We start from the raw sequence: 21225 nt of genomic DNA, 5'->3' as shown, positions 1-21225 counted from the left end.
TTATTATTATTATCATTATTATCATTATTATTATTATTATTATTAGATTATCCGTATTAGGAAAAACATAAAATAAGTGTGAGTGAGAAAATTCTTAAAAGTCCTGGCTACATTTTGGCGAATCGAATTTTACTTCCGGTTCAAATCCGTGTTGACACCGGTTGGAGAAGCGCATTGCTAAGCTAATGGCTGAGTTAGACATCGGAAAACACTGTCAAATAGATTCTTGTCACCAGCAAGGTCTGTATGGTCTTCGTTCTATTGCTTAAAAAAAAAAAAAAAAAAAAAGTGTGTGACGTTAAGCTTCACCCGTGTTTAAATAATACTAATGATAATAAAATTAAAACACATGTCAAATCGGCATCGTAGCTCGGGAGCATTAGCATGAATCTGTAGTCAGTGAGTTTACCATCGCTTGTAAATCATAAATAAAATTATCAGCAATTGATATCTAAATGATTTAAATGTTAAGCGGTTTTCAATTAATATGCATGTTTTTTCCAGTAAGGCTATACTGTCTTTGCTAGTCAACTAAGTAGTTGTTTTTCTTCAATCATTTAGATTTCCTTCCATTTGTTTGTGATTCATGCAATGGAGTCTACTGGTAAGCGTCGCCACCTTCTTTTTCGCTGCACTGTGCATTAGGGCATTTAGTCATAACAGATTACTTGGTCGTACAATTTGTGTAGCTTTAGCCCATGCTTTTTCATTGTTTGTTTTTTGACTAAGGGAACGTTATTTCTAATTATCATTAAAAATTAAATATATTTTCCGGACCAAAATGTTTGTATTAATATTATATAATTTTATTATATATATTATCATATTCTTTTCCTGTAAGCAAAGATGAAATGTTGATTCATTGTGTGACCTTTGTGAGAAAAAAAAATACAGGTGTAGATATATATTTTATGGCCAAATCCACCAGCTCTACTGTGCATTGTATATTAATAATAGTACCGGTAGTACTCCATTTTGCAACCATTTTCTCTTTTTTTTTTTTTTTTTTTTCCCCAGCCTTGAACACAGAAGCAGAGAGGCTCACTCGTGTTCACAGGTAAGCACCACTTTATAGGTTTATCATTATAGAACAATAAAACAGCTTTCTTGTCACATACATACTTGTCCTGCTTTTTTTTGTGCTGAAAATTCTTAAAATTACATCTCAGGAGCCAGTGAAAAGAGAACTCCAACCAGCGTGTGGTAGCACAAGTCATCCATGCAACTTCGAAGACTGCAAGGGGAAAGAACTGGTCCCTGTCGTCTGTCCGCAATGTGAAAAACACTTCTGTTTGGCGTAGGTTTACCCTGACCAAATTTCACTACCCATATTTAATGTAATGACTAAGCTTGCTCTACGTGGCTTTTTCCCCCCCGACACGTAGCCACCGTCATCAAGATGATCACAAGTGTGAGAAGCTGGAGGTCCAAAAGCCGCGGATGGCAGCCACCAAGGAACTGGTGCAAAGGATTGTCGGTCAGTTTTTTATGTAGTCATGAGATGACATGCGCCTGCTGTTCATCTTTTGTCCACATGGGATCAGTATTGTACAAATTGTGTATTATATAAAACAGGGTTTGCTAACCTTGAGTGCAAAAGCCCACATTTTGCATTAGAAAAATGTCAACAACAAAAAATGACTCAGGAAATTATGCAATGAGGCTAATAATTAGATTTTAATTAAGTACATAGTTTTTGGACCAATGCAGCGCAATTGTAATTTGATGATGATCTGATAAAATTCCACTCTTGTCAAATCAGAGTCAAAGGACGGATCCAAAAGCAAAGGACGTAAAGGGGCGAAGAACAGCGCCACAGCAGCCAAGGTAGCTCTGATGAAACTAAAGCTACATGCTGCAGGAGACAAAAGTTTACCACAGGTACTTTTGAGACCTTATTTCCCAATCACTGTTGACTACACTGATCATATTCTGCCACGCATCTTCTTTCAGACAGAAAGAACCTACTTTCAAGTCTATCTCCCTAAAGGGTGTCAGGCAACCAGTCAGCCAATGTTCTTCTGCTCCAAATGGAGTGTGGGGAAGGTGGTGGATTACGCGGCCTCACTCGCTTCTCTGAAGAACAACAACAATGTGCTCGCAGCCAAGGTAACAACACAGCACTTCCTTTTATGGCCTGGCTAAAGTGAGATCAAGGCCAAGGGACTGATGAACAGTAGACACCTTTTTTTATTATTACTGTGCCCCCACCCCACCCCCCCTTTTTCTTCCATGCCAGACTTTCTAATGTGTATCCTTCGCTACTTTTTTTTTTCGTTTCAGAAGTTGCGTCTCTGCCATCCCGAGACAGGAAAGTCTTTGCGTATGGACGACAGCCTGCACACGCTGCTGACCAGCCCGGAAGACCCCCTGCACAACGGGGGTGACGTGATCCTTGAGTACTTGGACAATGACAGCACAGGTGTGGAGGATGTTTCAAACTATATTACCCTCAGATGACTGAATGACACAATAAAATCTTAAGTTTCAATATGAATGTTCAGTTGTACATGACTTTTGCTAATGGTTAACTCGGGAGCAGGACTGGGGCGAGATTTACTATCGGGATGTGGTGTCTTTTTATTTTTTTGGCTGTGGTATCCATTTTGATGCAAAATGGAAACAGTGAGATCAGACGTTGACACACTTCATGACAATTTGCCATAAAAAAAAATATGTATCATATTTTGCCCCCTCTTCACCATATATAATGATTAGTGATTGGGTTTTTGTGTTTTGTGTCATAGCGTTAAAATGTTTGAATGTTTGTTTATTCTTACATTATATTTTTACTATATAATCCATCATGAAGTTGTTTTCTTTAATTGAAATGTTTTTAGGTTCAAATACATATCAGATTTGATACAGTGACTTTATTAGTCTCACGATGGGGAAATTTGCATCATTTCACCAGCAAAAAAAAATAATAATAATAATTTGGCTTTGCACAATACAATCTTCATCGTTATGCTGTGTCCTTTCCGCTGTATCAAGACATTGGGTAGGGCTCACGGAAGAGATTTTTGACCAATCACGAGAACTCGCATATGATTGACATGCACCCTGCCAAATCACGAGGCGTATAGGGAGAATAAAGCTGACCAATTGCTTGCGCCATTTTATGATCGACACATAGGCCAGCCAATCACAACGCAAATGAAACGTAAGTAGGCTTTATATAAACGAAAAGGGGGCTTGTCTCCATCAGACAGCCGATTGTGTTCGTAAACAGAAGGACGCTGCGGATTTTGTTGATTGCGCCCAACTATTTGGCTGGATATAAGGCTTTTAGGTCGCTTTTTCTTTTGCTACCGTCCGACTGATCGGTCGCTTGGACAACAGCGACTTGATCCACCGCGAAAAGAAAGCTTTAGTTTTTTTTTTTTTTGTGCAATTAGGTCGAAAGGGATGCCGCTGCAGACGGACCAAGATGTGCGCAAACAGTCACTCGATTTAATTTCGTCGCATTTAATCGGAAAGAGTAGTTTTTCTATAAACCGAAAGAGCCTCAGAGTGGCGCATTCTCGACCGAGTGCTTGTAAAAGATGTTTGAACGCGCACTAATTACTCGACTGTAAACGCACAACAAGGAAGACGACTGAAAGAAATAATAACAATAATAATAGCAAGCAGAGCTAGTTGCTAACATTAGCTTGGAGGTGACCGGAGCGACAAACCCCAGCAGACTCGAGAGTAAACCAAGCGACGTTTGTGGAACGTCGAAGTGACTTTTACGTCGAGGACTATCGATTTGGTAAGTGATTTTTGAGGCGCGAATATATGTAGCTAAATGGAAGCAGGAAGACGATGGAGAACAGTGTGGGGGAGGGGCTGGGAGAAAATGGCAGTCGTTGTGTCAAAAATGACCTCAAGATGGCGGTGCGCTCACTCTTCCTTGTTTTGTTTTTCTCAAAACAAACAAGCTGTCAAACGCCCCATTTTTCGTGCAAAATACTCAATTACGTTGTTTACTCCCCTTAAATCGGTGGGGTGGCTGGAGGTGTCAAGCATATATATATTTTTTCTATTTTTTTAACAACGTAAACAAAATACTGATGTATTTTTATTCCGCAACAGAAGGCGATGAAGTTGCTGGAAAACTCGATTTTTGAGGCACTCAGTTCACGGCTGTGTGCTGAAACAGGAGAATCTCGTATCCTCGGCAGGTGAGTTTTTTTTTTTTTTTTTTTTTACCTCATTATTTAAACAAGCAATTTAAAGAAACATCCCTCAAGCTATTTGAAAGGTGCTATATAAATCTGTAATCAGCATGTACACAAAATTGCATGAGAAAATGTATTTAATATTATTGTAAGCCACTGTAACATGATGCACAGTTGGAAAATTAACCTTTTTGCTTTTATTTTTTCGGTAACTATTCAGTTCAAATTTACTTTATATAAATGTTTAATAAAAAATGTACACAAATAAACATTTGCAAACAGTCCGTAAAGTTTGAGAATAGTTGAATGAGCTCGAATCGTATTGATTAATCGCCTAGCCCGAGTTGAGCAATTTATGACGTCACATGACAAGGTGAATGCGCTGATAAACGGGGGCAGTAGAGCAAGCAGGTCCGTGCTGGTGCTCAATGATAACTTGGAGCACAACTCGGAACGTGAATACGCAACCACCAGTGTGTGTTTCCACTTTGCTTATGCAAGTCCAAACTCAGCGCTTAAATTACACAGCACATCATTTATATGTCCCTCCTTGCAACCAGAGCACACACGCACGCACTGGCTATTTTGAAGTGTCACACACACACACACACACACACACACACAATGTAATGTAGGCAGCTACAGTTAAGTACCGTAAAAGCTTGCTAACATTTGGGCCGCTTAGTGGATTAGCAAGGCAGAGGGGAAATGCCTACTACATACAATAAATAAATACATTTAGTGACACACTTGCGTTTTATAAAGTAACCCAAAACTGCTGCTTGGGGGAAAAAAAAAGAAGGGAAAAAAAACAGCTGAAGGACAGCTTGCGTCTGTCAACTCATAAATTGGGTCACTTGTATCTCAAGGCACCGTTGTGTTTATTTCGAAGTAGTTTGTTTTGGTTTGCACCACTTTTGAAGGATTTTGGTGTCTGCTCAGAGTTGTTTGTTGACATCAGCTGTGTTTATGTTATCGTGTTGGGGGGGAAAGGAGGTCAGCTATGTCTCCAAAATAGTCGCGGCTGCTCCTCGTCCGTGTTGACTTGAGCAAGCGTCTTGCTCTTGCGTAAGCGGCGGTCTGTTCCTGCGTATCACATTTCAACAGCGCCTGACCTTAAGAAATAAAAGCACAGCACGTAGCAACTTGTTCTTGTCACATGTTCTTTGGAGATAAGCGTCGGCGCATGAGACGCGCGGCTAATCTTGTCTGGAGTGGAGAGCGAGAACACTTCCACTTTTCAAGTTTTTGTTTTAGTATCCACAGCTGAAAGTCAGTTATGTATGAAATGTACAGGCCACAACATTAGGTACACACAATCGAATTCCACACAATGCAAGAGTAGCTATAGGGGAAAAAAAACATTTTTAAAATGTTATATTTCAGATTTTTTTAACATGTAGTTTTATTTGTAAATATTTCACAAATTATTCTACTATATTTGAACTATTATTTTTTCATTTTGTTTTTTTCATGTACTGTTATTTGTAAATATTTAATAGATGATACTATCTTTGCGTTTTGTCCTGTTTTTTTTTCAAACAAGGGAAACAATTTTTTTTAGTTGGCATATTTTTTATTTAGTATTTTTAAGTTAAAATCAACTAAGATATTTACTTCCAACATATTTATTTTTAATCAAAAATATGTTTTTGTTTCTAAATGTTGAGTCTGATCGGGTTATGCAGGTTTGCATAAAAAGTGACAGATAAGCAGATGTAGAGCATTTTTTTAAACATGTTTATTTTTTTATCAATAGCGGTAAACTGAAAGAAAACTTTTGGCAGCCATTTTCTCTCGCACTTAATACGCCTGGTTGGGCTCCATTTTGTAAAGTATCGTTTCTGATGTCCACCAACATGACAAATGTTATCTTTTAGATTTTTTAAATGTAGTTTTATTTGTAAATATTTCACAAATTATATTTGAACTGTTACTTAAAAAAATGTTTCAGATTTTTTTCCATGTAATTTTATTTGTAAATATTTCACAAATTATTATTATACTATATTTGAACTGTTATAATTTTTATTTTTTTTTAATATACTGGTACTTTTATTTGTAAATATTTCATAGATACGATATTTTTTTTTTTTTTTTTTTTGGAAAACAATTTATTTAATTAGCATATTTTTTATTTCCTAATTGTAAGTTGAAATCAACTAAGATATTTTAACTTCCAGCATATTTTTATTATTTATATTTAATCAAAAATGTGTTTTGTTTCTAAATGTTGAGTCTGACTTGGGTTATGCAGGTGTGCTTAAAAAGTGATGAGCAGATGTTGAGCGTGTTTTTTTTTTTGTTTTTTTTTTCTCTCGCACTTAACACGCCTGGTTGGGCTCCATTTTGTAAAGTATCGTTTCTGATGTCCACCAACATGACAAATGTTATCTTTTAGATTTTTTAAATGTAGTTTTATTTGTAAATATTTCACAAATTATATCTGAACTGTTACTTAAAAAAATGTTTCAGATTTTTTTTCATGTAATTTTATTTGTAAATATTTCACAAATTATTATTATACTATATTTGAACTGTTATAATTTTGTTTTTGTTTTTTTAATATACTGGTACTTTTATTTGTAAATATTTCATAGATACGATATTTGATTTATTTATTTATTTTTTGGAAAACAATTTATTTAGTTAGCATATTTTTTATTTCCCAATTGTAAGTTGAAATCAACTAAGATATTTTAACTTCCAGCATATTTTTATTATTTATATTTAATCAAAAATGTGTTTTGTTTCTAAATGTTGAGTCTGATTTGGGTTATGCAGGTGTGCTTAAAAAGTGATGAGCAGATGTTAAGCGTGTTATTTTATTTTATTTTTATTATTTTTTTCTCTCGCACTTAACACGCCTGGTTGGTCTCCATTTTGTAAAGTGTCGTTTGTGATGTCCCCCGCCAGGATCGAGAGCTACTCGTGCAAGATGGCGGGCGACGACAAGCACATGTTCAAGCAGTTCTGCCAGGAGGGTGAGCCGCACATCCTGGAGGCTCTGTCCCCGCCGCAGTCCGCCAGCGCCGCCAGTCCCGACCTGTCAGTTGGCATCGCCGCGCCCCACCAAAAAAAAAACAAAAAAAAACGCGTCACACATCCCGTAACGTCAACATCTTCTTTCCATCAGGCTGGCCAAGAGCGCCGAGGATGCAGAGAACCCACTGAGCGACAAGTGCTGCAGGAAGACCATCTTCTACCTCATCACCACGCTCAACGAGTCCTTCAGGCCCGACTACGACTTCAGCGCGGCGCGGGCGCACGAGTTCAGCAAGGAGCCCAGTCTCAACTGGGTCAGCGCGGCGCCAAAATACGTTGGAGCAAATTTTTTTCTGCTGACACCTGATGAAAGGTTTTATTTTCAGGTGGCCAACGCGGTCAACAGCAGCTTGTTCTCAGCCGTGGGCGAAGGATTCAACTCACTCGGACCCGAGCTGTGGAACGCCATCGACCAGGAGATCAACCTGCCCGCCTGCGACATCTACAGGTAACCCGTCCAGACGGTTCCAAAAATGGGCGTGTCAGATTCGTTGCGGAAAACCAATTAGTCATTGGGTGTCAGCTGGAATGCTTCATTCTGTTTCCAGTGAATTATTTTTTTTCCGCCTCTTCCTCTCCTCCCGCTCCCCCTAGTGACTAGTCAAGTGTATGCCTCATATTTACAGATGTTCTATAGAATGCCAACCAAGTTCATTTTATATGGGGGGGAGAATAGCAAAATTAAAAATGTTTATTTACGAGAAGGAAATAGTTTTGTTTGAACTAGGGAAGCAATTCAGCTTTGAGAGTTTAAGACAAGAAAACTCAGTTCATGGGAAAGTTTTTTTGGTCTTTGACAAGAAAAACATTTTTTTTTTGGTAAGTTGTGGGGAAAAAAACTAGTACAATATAAGAAACATTTTATGGAATTTTTTTCAAAATTTAAGAGTGTTAATGTGGGAGGGAGCTTGTTTGCACATGAAAAATGGTTTTAGAGACATCAAATTTTATTGGAAAAAAAAAAAAATCCCCATACATTGATGTTTGTCCAAAATCTTGAGGTGGCCAGACGGTCATTTTTGGTAATTGTCTGTCATTATGCTCTGTCCTTTTTGTTTACATCCATAATTGTGTTAGCTTGTCAATGGTGTTTTCCATTATGTGTTAGCATTAAGCTAAAAGAAGCATTTTTAAAAGGGATACTTGGCTCATTGAACAATTTTCAGCAGTGCAAAGTTAATATTTTATCCAGAATTAATTTCATAACTTCATTATTTTTCATGTACAATTAATACCTTGAAAAATTATTTTTCCCCACTTGCTGTTGACTGATGATGATGACGACATCACCTGTGCTGAGGAAGTAGGTAATGACCAACCATGGCTCACCTGTTTTTGGGGTTTGGCCAACAACCTGAGCCGTGATTGGTCGTTACCTACTTCCTCAGCACAAGTGACGTCATCATCAGTCGACAGCAAGTAGAAAGATTACTTTTTAAAGGTATTAATTGGACATAAATTATGAAGTCACCACATGAATTATAGACAAAATATTAACTTTTTACTGCTGAAAATGGTTCAATGAGTTAACTATCCCTTCAATACATACTTTCATCCTTACTGCAAGTTGCGATGCACCGTTCAATTCCGATGGCACTTGTGTGTGACTAAATGTCTCCCTCTGGTGGCCATGTGATGTTCTTCCTCCACTGTGTTGACTTTTGTTTCCTTTGTATCCATCAGCTATAATCCTGATCTGGACTCGGATCCTTTCGGGGAGGATGGCAGCTTGTGGTCCTTTAACTACTTTTTCTACAACAAGAAGCTGAAGAGAATCGTCTTCCTCACGTGTCGCTACGTCAGGTAAGAGCATTTTGCTTTGGACTCCGCCCACCTCCAACCACACCAGCTCACGTTTTATTGCCCCCCACTAGCGTCCTGAGCGGCTACGGCGGAGACGGCCTGGACAACGACGAGCTGGACATGGAGCTGGACGACCAGGACGAGGAAGAGGAGGAGCTGGACGGCTTCACAGAGGACAGGTGCGCTTATTTGACTGGTGTGGGCGCCATCTTGAGGACAAGTCAACATTCGCTGGTTTGTTTTGCAGGTGTCCCAGAGTCGTGTGCGTGTGAGACGTCACCGTTCATCCAAAGCCCTTTCCACGCTTTGTAGACTAAATGCATGTTTTAGTTTTCCTTTTTTAACAAACGTGCAGGCAAGAGACTCCAAATGAAAAGAAAGTCAACAACAAAATGAGGCAGTTTCCTGGGCTGGAACTTGTGTTACTGTTTTGAGGTATGAAATATTTCTTTCACAAAATGCTCACCGCTTTTTTTTTTTTGTAAACAAATCTTGCTCACTGTTGCTTTTACATCCAAATATTTTCCTTTTTTGTGTGTGTCCCAAATATTCCTGTTTTTCTACATTTGTGTGCACCTCACTTCCATGCAAACGTGAATGTAGTCAACCAAGCTAAATCCTGACCACATGTATCTGCGCTTTCTATTCTGTGTTCTAATATATTGCTGATGTGAATAAACATTTTTTTTTTGTGTCGTTTGAATTGTTTTGATTCAACACACATCGCCCAATTGTGTCCAGAACATGACTCGTATGTGTTGGAATCATCTTTGAAATCGTAAGCCCAGTTAAGGTGGGGAAAGAAAGGAAAAAAAAAAAAAAAAGTCCCATGGCTGAAAAATATTTAATCATGTCACCAATGTCACGATTTCCTTTGCAAAGATGTCTCGATACTTTGCCGTCCTGTCAATATCTCTAAACGGACGCAACAAGACGCTGCTTAAGGCTTACGAAGGACTGTTGACTCGCATGGCTCAAATGCTACACAGTCATTTCCTTTTACAAAAGTGTGTTGCGTACTCGCAAACACACAAGAGCACCATTTAGCTGGGAGGGGGGAACAAACAAAAAAACAGCCTTGTCCGGTTAAACACTTCCAAAGAATGACATTAAATAGTGGAATTTAAAAATACTGTCATAAAAAAAAAGTAAAACAACGACTTCCGTTCAAAAGAAAAAAAGAAAGTAGCTTATTTCGTTCACGGAACCAAATGCACCAACTATGTCTTAGCTACGCAGAACCAACACAACGTGTGATGACACTAGAGTGAAAAAGCTTTTTTTTTTTTTTTTAAACTGTAGTCAACATCGCTCTCAGTTTCCGGCCCAAAATGCACGAGTCCGTGTAGTGCGGCCTGTCAAGTCAGCACGTGGCTGCGAGAAATTAAAAAAAAACGGAAGGGAATGAGACAGACACCTCATACGAGGGGGTCCTTCAAAGGAAGTCCATGAAAGAATTGAGGGGACGGGCTGCTATCTCAGTCCGGCCCGTGATGTCATCCACTCCAGACCTTGACACAACCTGAAACGAGATGAAAATTGTTTTCTAAGGCAAGCATTTTTTTTTGCAAAATTATATCTTGTGGAATTAAAACAAAATTCACGCCACCAAAAAAAAAACTACACATAGTCTTTTAAAAGAAAAATAAAATGCCTTACTACATGGTTGTTTAAAAAAAAAAAAAGGCAGAACGCCTTACAATACATGGTCGTTTTTTTCCCCCAAAAATAAAACGCTGGTCATTTTTTCCCCAAAAATAAAACGCCTTACTATACATGGTCACTTTTTTAAGAAAAAAAAAAAGCCTTAGCATACATGGTCGATTTAAAAAAAATAAAACGCCTTACTATACATGGTCGTTTTTTTCCAAAAATAAAACGCCTTACTATACATGGTCGTTTTTCCCCCAAAAATAAAAAGCCTTACTATACATGGTCGTTTTTTTCCCCAAAATAAAACGCCTTACTATACATGGTCGTTTTTTTCCAAAAATAAAACGCCTTACTATACATGGTCGTTTTTTTCCAAAAATAAAACGCCTAACTATACATGGTAGTTTTTTCCCCAAAATAAAACGCCTTACTATACATGGTCGTTTTTTTCCCCAAAATAAAACGCCTTACTATACATGGTCGTTTTTTTCCCCAAAATAAAACGCCTTACTATACATGGTCGTTTTTAAAAAAATAAATAAAACGCCTTACTATACATGGTCGTTTTTTTCCAAAAATAAAACGCCTTACTATACATGGTCGTTTTTTTCCCCAAAATAAAACGCCTTACTATACATGGTCGTTTTTAAAAAAATAAATAAAACGCCTTACTATACATGGTCGATTTAAAAAAAATAAAACGCCTTACTATACATGGTCGTTTTTAAAAAAATAAATAAAACGCCTTACTATACATAGTCGTTTTTTCCCCCAAAATAAAACGCCTTACTATACATGGTCGTTTTTTTCCAAAAATAAAATGCCTTACTATACATGGTCGTTTTTTTCCAAAAATAAAATGCCTTACTATACATGGTCGTTTTTTTCCAAAAATAAAATGCCTTACTATACATGGTCGTTTTTTTCCAAAAATAAAAACGCCTTACTATACATGGTCGTTTTTTTTCCTAAAATAAAACGCCTTACTATACATGGTCGTTTTTTCCCCCAAAATAAAACGCCTTACTATACATGGTCGATTTAAAAAAAATAAAACGCCTTACTATACATGGTCGTTTTTTCCCCCAAAATAAAACGCCTTACTATACATGGTCGTTTTTTTTCCAAAAATAAAACGCCTTACTATACATGGTCGTTTTTTTCCAAAAATAAAAACGCCTTACTATACATGGTCGTTTTTTCCCCCAAAATAAAACGCCTTACTATACATGGTCGTTTTTTTTCCAAAAATAAAACGCCTTACTATACATGGTCGTTTTTTTCCCCAAAATAAAACGCCTTACTATACATGGTCGTTTTTTTCCAAAAATAAAACGCCTAACTATACATGGTCGTTTTTTCCCCCAAAATAAAACGCCTTACTATACATGGTCGTTTTTAAAAAAATAAATAAAACGCCTTACTATACATGGTCGTTTTTTCCCAAAAATAAAACGCCTAACTATACATGGTAGTTTTTTTCCAAAAATAAAAACGCCTTACTATACATGGTCGTTTTTTCCCCCAAAATAAAACGCCTTACTATACATGGTCGTTTTTTTTCCAAAAATAAAACGCCTTACAATACATGGTCGTTTTTTTAAGAACAAAAAAATTCCTTGCTATACATGGTCGTTTTTTTTTCTCCCAAAAATAAAACGCCTTACTATACATGGTCGTTTTTTTCCAAAAATAAAACGCCTTACTATACATGGTCGCTTTTTTCCCCAAAATAAAACGCCTTACTATACATGGTCGTTTTTAAAAAAATAAATAAAACGCCTTACTATACATGGTAGTTTTTTTCCAAAAATAAAAACGCCTTACTATACATGGTCGTTTTTTCCCCCAAAATAAAACGCCTTACTATACATGGTCGTTTTTTCCCCCAAAATAAAACGCCTTACTATACATGGTCGTTTTTAAAAAAATAAATAAAACGCCTTACTATACATGGTCGTTTTTTTCCAAGAATAAAACGCCTTACTATACATGGTCGTTTTTTTCCCCAAAATAAAACGCCTTACTATACATGGTCGTTTTTTTCCAAAAATAAAACGCCTTACTATACATGGTCGTTTTTTTCCCCAAAATAAAACGCCTTACTATACATGGTCGTTTTTAAAAAAATAAATAAAACGCCTTACTATACATGGTAGTTTTTTTCCAAAAATAAAAACGCCTTACTATACATGGTCGTTTTTTCCCCCAAAATAAAACGCCTTACTATACATGGTCGTTTTTTTCCAAAAATAAAAACGCCTTACTATACATGGTCGTTTTTCCCCAAAAACAAAACGCCTTACTATACATGGTCGTTTTTAAAAAAATAAATAAAACGCCTTACTATACATAGTCGTTTTTCCCCCCAAAATAAAACGCCTTACTATACATGGTCGATTTAAAAAAAATAAAACGCCTTACTATACATGGTCGTTTTTAAAAAAATAAATAAAACGCCTTACTATACATAGTCGTTTTTTCCCCCAAAATAAAACGCCTTACTATACATGGTCGTTTTTCCCCAAAAACAAAACGCCTTACTATACATGGTCGTTTTTAAAAAAATAAATAAAACGCCTTACTATACATGGTCGTTTTTTTTCCCAAAAATAAAACGCCTTACTATACATGGTAGTTTTTTTCCAAAAATAAAAACGCCTTACTATACATGGTCGTTTTTTCCCCCAAAATAAAACGCCTTACTATACATGGTCGTTTTTTTCCCCAAAATAAAACGCCTTACTATACATGGTCGTTTTTAAAAAAATAAATAAAACGCCTTACTATACATGGTCGTTTTTTTCCAAAAATAAAACGCCTTACTATACATGGTCGTTTTTTTCCCCAAAATAAAACGCCTTACTATACATGGTCGTTTTTAAAAAAATAAATAAAACGCCTTACTATACATGGTAGTTTTTTTCCAAAAATAAAAACGCCTTACTATACATGGTCGTTTTTAAAAAAATAAATAAAACGCCTTACTATACATGGTAGTTTTTTTCCAAAAATAAAAACGCCTTACTATACATGGTCGTTTTTTCCCCCAAAATAAAACGCCTTACTATACATGGTCGTTTTTTTCCAAAAATAAAAACGCCTTACTATACATGGTCGTTTTTCCCCAAAAACAAAACGCCTTACTATACATGGTCGTTTTTAAAAAAATAAATAAAACGCCTTACTATACATAGTCGTTTTTTCCCCCAAAATAAAACGCCTTACTATACATGGTCGATTTAAAAAAAATAAAACGCCTTACTATACATGGTCGTTTTTAAAAAAATAAATAAAACGCCTTACTATACATGGTCGTTTTTTTTCCCAAAAATAAAACGCCTTACTATACATGGTCGTTTTTTCCCAAAAATAAAACGCCTTACTATACATGGTCGTTTTTAAAAAAATAAATAAAACGCCTTACTATACATGGTCGTTTTTAAAAAAATAAATAAAACGCCTTACTATACATGGTCGTTTTTTTTCCCAAAAATAAAACGCCTTACTATACATGGTCGTTTTTTTCCAAAAATAAAATGCCTTACTATACATGGTCGTTTTTTTCCAAAAATAAAATGCCTTACTATACATGGTCGTTTTTTTCCAAAAATAAAATGCCTTACTATACATGGTCGTTTTTTTCCAAAAATAAAATGCCTTACTATACATGGTAGTTTTTTTCCAAAAATAAAAACGCTTTACTATACATGGTCGTTTTTTCCCCCAAAATAAAACGCCTTACTATACATGGTCGATTTAAAAAAAATAAAACGCCTTACTATACATGGTCGTTTTTTTTTCAAAAATAAAACGCCTTACAATACATGGTCGTTTTTTTAAGAACAAAAAAATTCCTTGCTATACATGGTCGTTTTTTTCCAAAAATAAAACGCCTAACTATACATGGTAGTTTTTTTCCAAAAATAAAAACGCCTTACTATACATGGTCGTTTTTTAAAAAAAAATAAAACGCCTTACTATACATGGCCGTTTTTTTTCCAAAAATAAAACGCCTTACTATACATGGTCGTTTTTTTCCAAAAATAAAAACGGCTTACTATACATGGTCGTTTTTTCCCAAAAATAAAACGCCTTACTATACATGGTCGTTTTAAAAAAAATAAATAAAACGCCTTACTATACATGGTCGTTTTTAAAAAAATAAATAAAACGCCTTACTATGCATGGTCATTTTTTTTCCCAAAAATAAAACGCCTTACTATACATGGTCGTTTTTTCCCAAAAATAAAACGCCTTACTATACATGGTCGTTTTTAAAAAAATAAATAAAACGCCTTACTATACATGGTCGTTTTTTTCCAAAAATAAAATGCCTTACTATACATGGTCGTTTTTTTCCAAAAATAAAATGCCTTACTATACATGGTCGTTTTTTTCCAAAAATAAAATGCCTTACTATACATGGTCGTTTTTTTCCAAAAATAAAAACGCCTTACTATACATGGTCGTTTTTTTTCCTAAAATAAAACGCCTTACTATACATGGTCGTTTTTTTTCCAAAAATAAAACGCCTAACTATACATGGTAGTTTTTTTCCAAAAATAAAAACGCCTTACTATACATGGTCGTTTTTTCCCCCAAAATAAAACGCCTTACTATACATGGTCGATTTAAAAAAAATAAAACGCCTTACTATACATGGTCGTTTTTTTTTCAAAAATAAAACGCCTTACAATACATGGTCGTTTTTTTAAGAACAAAAAAATTCCTTGCTATACATGGTCGTTTTTTTTTCCCCAAAAATAAAACGCCTTACTATACATTGTCGTTTTTTTCCCAAAAATAAAACGCCTTACTATACATGGTCGTTTTTTTCCAAAAATAAAACGCCTTACTATACATGGTCGTTTTTTTCCAAAAATAAAATGCCTTACTATACATGGTCGTTTTTTTCCAAAAATAAAATGCCTTACTATACATGGTCGTTTTTTTCCAAAAATAAAATGCCTTACTATACATGGTCGTTTTTTTCCAAAAATAAAATGCCTTACTATACATGGTCGTTTTTTTCCAAAAATAAAAACGCCTTACTATACATGGTCGTTTTTTTTCCTAAAATAAAACGCCTTACTATACATGATCGTTTTTTTTCCAAAAATAAAACGCCTTACTATACATGGTCGTTTTTTTCCAAAAAATAAAACGCCTTACTATACATGGTCGTTTTTTCCCCCAAAATAAAACGCCTTACTATATACATGGTCGTTTTTTTCCAAAAATAAAACGCCTTACTATACATGGTCGTTTTTAAAAAAATAAATAAAACGCCTTACTATACATGGTCGTTTTTAAAAAAATAAATAAAACGCCTAACTATACATGGTCGTTTTTTTTCCAAAAATAAAACGCCTAACTATACATGGTAGTTTTTTTCCAAAAATAAAAACGCCTTACAATACATGGTCGTTTTTTCCCCCAAAATAAAACGCCTTACTATACATGGTCGATTTAAAAAAAATAAAACGCCTTACTATACATGGTCGTTTTTTTTTCAAAAATAAAACGCCTTACAATACATGGTCGTTTTTTTAAGAACAAAAAAATTCCTTGCTATACATGGTCGGTTTTTTTTTCAAAAATAAAACGCCTTACAATACATGGTCGTTTTTTTAAGAACAAAAAAATTCCTTGCTATACATGGTCGGTTTTTTTTCCCCAAAAATAAAACGCCTTACTATACATTGTCGTTTTTTTCCCAAAAATAAAACGCCTTACTATACATGGTCGTTTTTTTCCAAAAAATAAAACGCCTTACTATACATGGTCGTTTTTTCCCCCAAAATAAAACGCCTTACTATACATGGTCGTTTTTTTTTCAAAAATAAAACGCCTTACAATACATGGTCGTTTTTTTAAGAACAAAAAAATTCCTTGCTATACATGGTCGGTTTTTTTTCCCCAAAAATAAAACGCCTTACTATACATTGTCGTTTTTTTCCCAAAAATAAAACGCCTTACTATACATGGTCGTTTTTTTCCAAAAATAAAACGCCTTACTATACATGGTCGTTTTTTTCCAAAAATAAAATGCCTTACTATACATGGTCGTTTTTTTCCAAAAATAAAATGCCTTACTATACATGGTCGTTTTTTTCCAAAAATAAAATGCCTTACTATACATGGTCGTTTTTTTCCAAAAAATAAAACGCCTTACTATACATGGTCGTTTTTTCCCCCAAAATAAAACGCCTTACTATATACATGGTCGTTTTTTTCCAAAAATAAAACGCCTTACTATACATGGTCGTTTTTTTCCCTAAAATAAAATGCCTTACTATACATGGTCGTTTTTTTCCAAAAATAAAACGCCTTACTATACATGGTCGTTTTTTTTCCAAAAATAAAACGCCTTACTATACATGGTCGTTTTTTTCCAAAAAATAAAACGCCTTACTATACATGGTCGTTTTTTTCCAAAAATAAAACGCCTTACTATACATGGTCGTTTTTTTCCCCAAAATAAAACGCCTTACTATACATGGTCGTTTTTTTTTCCCAAAAATAAAACGCCTTACTATACATGGTCGTTTTTTTCCAAAAATAAAACGCCTTACTATACATGGTCGTTTTTTCCCAAAAATAAAACGCCTTACTATACATGGTCGTTTTTAAAAAAATAAATAAAACGCCTTACTATACATGGTCGTTTTTTCCCCCAAAATAAAACGCCTTACTATACATGGTCGATTTAAAAAAAATAAAACGCCTTACTATACATGGTCGTTTTTTTTCCCAAAAATAAAACGCCTTACTATACATGGTCGTTTTTTTCCAAAAATAAAACGCCTTACTATACATGGTCGTTTTTTTCCAAAAATAAAACGCCTTACTATACATGGTCGTTTTAAAAAAAATAAATAAAACGCCTTACTATACATGGTCGTTTTTTTCCAAAAAATAAAACGCCTTACTATACATGGTCGTTTTTAAAAAAATAAATAAAACGCCTTACTATACATGGTCGTTTTTTTTCCAAAAATAAAACGCCTTACTATACATGGTCGTTTTTTTCCAAAAATAAAACGCCTTACTATACATGGTCGTTTTTTTCCAAAAATAAAATGCCTTACTATACATGGTCGTTTTTTTCCAAAAATAAAATGCCTTACTATACATGGTCGTTTTTTTCCAAAAATAAAATGCCTTACTATACATGGTCGTTTTTTTCCAAAAATAAAATGCCTTACTATACATGGTCGTTTTTTTCCAAAAATAAAAACGCCTTACTATACATGGTCGTTTTTTTTCCTAAAATAAAACGCCTTACTATACATGGTCGTTTTTTCCCCCAAAATAAAACGCCTTACTATACATGGTCGATTTAAAAAAAATAAAACGCCTTACTATACATGGTCGTTTTTTCCCCCAAAATAAAACGCCTTACTATACATGGTCGTTTTTTTTCCAAAAATAAAACGCCTTACTATACATGGTCGTTTTTTTCCCCAAAATAAAACGCCTTACTATACATGGTCGTTTTTTTCCAAAAATAAAACGCCTAACTATACATGGTCGTTTTTTCCCCCAAAATAAAACGCCTTACTATACATGGTCGTTTTTAAAAAAATAAATAAAACGCCTTACTATACATGGTCGTTTTTTCCCAAAAATAAAACGCCTAACTATACATGGTAGTTTTTTTCCAAAAATAAAAACGCCTTACTATACATGGTCGTTTTTTCCCCCAAAATAAAACGCCTTACTATACATGGTCGTTTTTTTTCCAAAAATAAAACGCCTTACAATACATGGTCGTTTTTTTAAGAACAAAAAAATTCCTTGCTATACATGGTCGTTTTTTTTTCTCCCAAAAATAAAACGCCTTACTATACATGGTCGTTTTTTTCCAAAAATAAAACGCCTTACTATACATGGTCGTTTTTTTCCCCAAAATAAAACGCCTTACTATACATGGTCGTTTTTAAAAAAATAAATAAAACGCCTTACTATACATGGTAGTTTTTTTCCAAAAATAAAAACGCCTTACTATACATGGTCGTTTTTTCCCCCAAAATAAAACGCCTTACTATACATGGTCGTTTTTTCCCCCAAAATAAAACGCCTTACTATACATGGTCGTTTTTAAAAAAATAAATAAAACGCCTTACTATACATGGTCGTTTTTTTCCAAGAATAAAACGCCTTACTATACATGGTCGTTTTTTTCCCCAAAATAAAACGCCTTACTATACATGGTCGTTTTTAAAAAAATAAATAAAACGCCTTACTATACATGGTAGTTTTTTTCCAAAAATAAAAACGCCTTACTATACATGGTCGTTTTTTCCCCCAAAATAAAACGCCTTACTATACATGGTCGTTTTTTCCCAAAAATAAAACGCCTAACTATACATGGTAGTTTTTTTCCAAAAATAAAAACGCCTTACTATACATGGTCGTTTTTTCCCCCAAAATAAAACGCCTAACTATACATGGTAGTTTTTTTCCAAAAATAAAAACGCCTTACTATACATGGTCGTTTTTTCCCCCAAAATAAAACGCCTTACTATACATGGTCGTTTTTTTTCCAAAAATAAAACGCCTTACAATACATGGTCGTTTTTTTAAGAACAAAAAAATTCCTTGCTATACATGGTCGTTTTTTTTTCTCCCAAAAATAAAACGCCTTACTATACATGGTCGTTTTTTTCCAAAAATAAAACGCCTTACTATACATGGTCGTTTTTTTCCCCAAAATAAAACGCCTTACTATACATGGTCGTTTTTAAAAAAATAAATAAAACGCCTTACTATACATGGTAGTTTTTTTCCAAAAATAAAAACGCCTTACTATACATGGTCGTTTTTTCCCCCAAAATAAAACGCCTTACTATACATGGTCGTTTTTTCCCCCAAAATAAAACGCCTTACTATACATGGTCGTTTTTAAAAAAATAAATAAAACGCCTTACTATACATGGTCGTTTTTTTCCAAGAATAAAACGCCTTACTATACATGGTCGTTTTTTTCCCCAAAATAAAACGCCTTACTATACATGGTCGTTTTTAAAAAAATAAATAAAACGCCTTACTATACATGGTAGTTTTTTTCCAAAAATAAAAACGCCTTACTATACATGGTCGTTTTTTCCCCCAAAATAAAACGCCTTACTATACATGGTCGTTTTTTCCCCCAAAATAAAACGCCTTACTATACATGGTCGTTTTTAAAAAAATAAATAAAACGCCTTACTATACATGGTCGTTTTTTTCCAAGAATAAAACGCCTTACTATACATGGTCGTTTTTTTCCCCAAAATAAAACGCCTTACTATACATGGTCGTTTTTTTCCCCAAAATAAAACGCCTTACTATACATGGTCGTTTTTAAAAAAATAAATAAAACGCCTTACTATACATGGTCGTTTTTTTCCAAAAATAAAACGCCTTACTATACATGGTCGTTTTTTTCCCCAAAATAAAACGCCTTACTATACATGGTCGTTTTTAAAAAAATAAATAAAACGCCTTACTATACATGGTAGTTTTTTTCCAAAAATAAAAACGCCTTACTATACATGGTCGTTTTTAAAAAAATAAATAAAACGCCTTACTATACATGGTAGTTTTTTTCCAAAAATAAAAACGCCTTACTATACATGGTCGTTTTTTCCCCCAAAATAAAACGCCTTACTATACATGGTCGTTTTTTTCCAAAAATAAAAACGCCTTACTATACATGGTCGTTTTTCCCCAAAAACAAAACGCCTTACTATACATGGTCGTTTTTAAAAAAATAAATAAAACGCCTTACTATACATAGTCGTTTTTTCCCCCAAAATAAAACGCCTTACTATACATGGTCGATTTAAAAAAAATAAAACGCCTTACTATACATGGTCGTTTTTAAAAAAATAAATAAAACGCCTTACTATACATGGTCGTTTTTTTTCCCAAAAATAAAACGCCTTACTATACATGGTCGTTTTTAAAAAAATAAATAAAACGCCTTACTATACATGGTCGTTTTTAAAAAAATAAATAAAACGCCTTACTATACATGGTCGTTTTTTTTCCCAAAAATAAAACGCCTTACTATACATGGTCGTTTTTTTCCAAAAATAAAATGCCTTACTATACATGGTCGTTTTTTTCCAAAAATAAAATGCCTTACTATACATGGTCGTTTTTTTCCAAAAATAAAATGCCTTACTATACATGGTCGTTTTTTTCCAAAAATAAAATGCCTTACTATACATGGTAGTTTTTTTCCAAAAATAAAAACGCTTTACTATACATGGTCGTTTTTTCCCCCAAAATAAAACGCCTTACTATACATGGTCGATTTAAAAAAAATAAAACGCCTTACTATACATGGTCGTTTTTTTTTCAAAAATAAAACGCCTTACAATACATGGTCGTTTTTTTAAGAACAAAAAAATTCCTTGCTATACATGGTCGTTTTTTTTTCCCCAAAAATAAAACGCCTTACTATACATGGTCGTTTTTTTCCAAAAATAAAACGCCTAACTATACATGGTAGTTTTTTTCCAAAAATAAAAACGCCTTACTATACATGGTCGTTTTTTAAAAAAAA

At 34.4% G+C, this 21225-nt stretch overlaps 3 protein-coding genes across 5 annotated transcripts in view; 2 read left to right on the top strand and 1 right to left on the bottom strand.

Annotated features, from left to right (window-relative positions):
* Positions 1–21: 21 nt before the first annotated feature.
* Positions 22–7134, top strand: zfand1 (zinc finger, AN1-type domain 1). 2 transcript variants are annotated; one of them, XM_077509248.1, is made up of 10 exons: positions 27–240; positions 562–604; positions 1018–1057; positions 1170–1297; positions 1386–1477; positions 1763–1881; positions 1954–2109; positions 2284–2422; positions 4078–4166; positions 7080–7134. In XM_077509248.1, the coding sequence occupies exons 1-9, from the start codon at positions 186–188 to the stop codon at positions 4110–4112; spliced, it is 807 nt and encodes a 268-aa protein (XP_077365374.1). In that variant the 5' UTR covers positions 27–185; the 3' UTR covers positions 4113–4166; positions 7080–7134. The 2 variants fall into 2 exon arrangements, with proteins under 2 accessions (XP_077365373.1, XP_077365374.1); XM_077509247.1 differs by lacking the exons at positions 4078–4166; positions 7080–7134 and having other exon boundaries at positions 22–240; positions 2284–2793.
* On the top strand, positions 2287–9707 carry maf1b (MAF1 homolog, negative regulator of RNA polymerase III b). 2 transcript variants are annotated; one of them, XM_077509249.1, is made up of 8 exons: positions 2287–2422; positions 4078–4166; positions 7080–7211; positions 7300–7462; positions 7535–7656; positions 8892–9011; positions 9083–9190; positions 9259–9707. In XM_077509249.1, exons 1-8 carry the CDS (start codon positions 2411–2413, stop codon positions 9281–9283), a joined length of 771 nt encoding a protein of 256 aa, XP_077365375.1. In that variant the 5' UTR covers positions 2287–2410; the 3' UTR covers positions 9284–9707. The 2 variants fall into 2 exon arrangements, with proteins under 2 accessions (XP_077365375.1, XP_077365376.1); XM_077509250.1 differs by lacking the exon at positions 2287–2422 and adding an exon at positions 3702–3754.
* A 134-nt stretch (positions 9708–9841) lies between these two features.
* The window catches only part of LOC144009488 (ADP-ribosylation factor-like protein 5B), a 66633-nt gene continuing 55249 nt past the window's right edge, over positions 9842–21225 (bottom strand). Inside the window, exon 6 of the mRNA XM_077509252.1 lies at positions 9842–10533. Coding sequence (XP_077365378.1) covers positions 10485–10533 — 49 coding nt within the window. The 3' untranslated portion in view covers positions 9842–10484. The remainder of the gene's footprint in view (positions 10534–21225) is intronic.

This window comes from Festucalex cinctus, chromosome 20 (assembly GCF_051991245.1).
Source record: "Festucalex cinctus isolate MCC-2025b chromosome 20, RoL_Fcin_1.0, whole genome shotgun sequence".
NCBI classification, from domain to species: Eukaryota; Metazoa; Chordata; class Actinopteri; order Syngnathiformes; family Syngnathidae; genus Festucalex; species Festucalex cinctus.
Note: the sequence above shows the minus strand (reverse complement) of the source record. Positions and strands in the feature narration are given on the sequence as shown.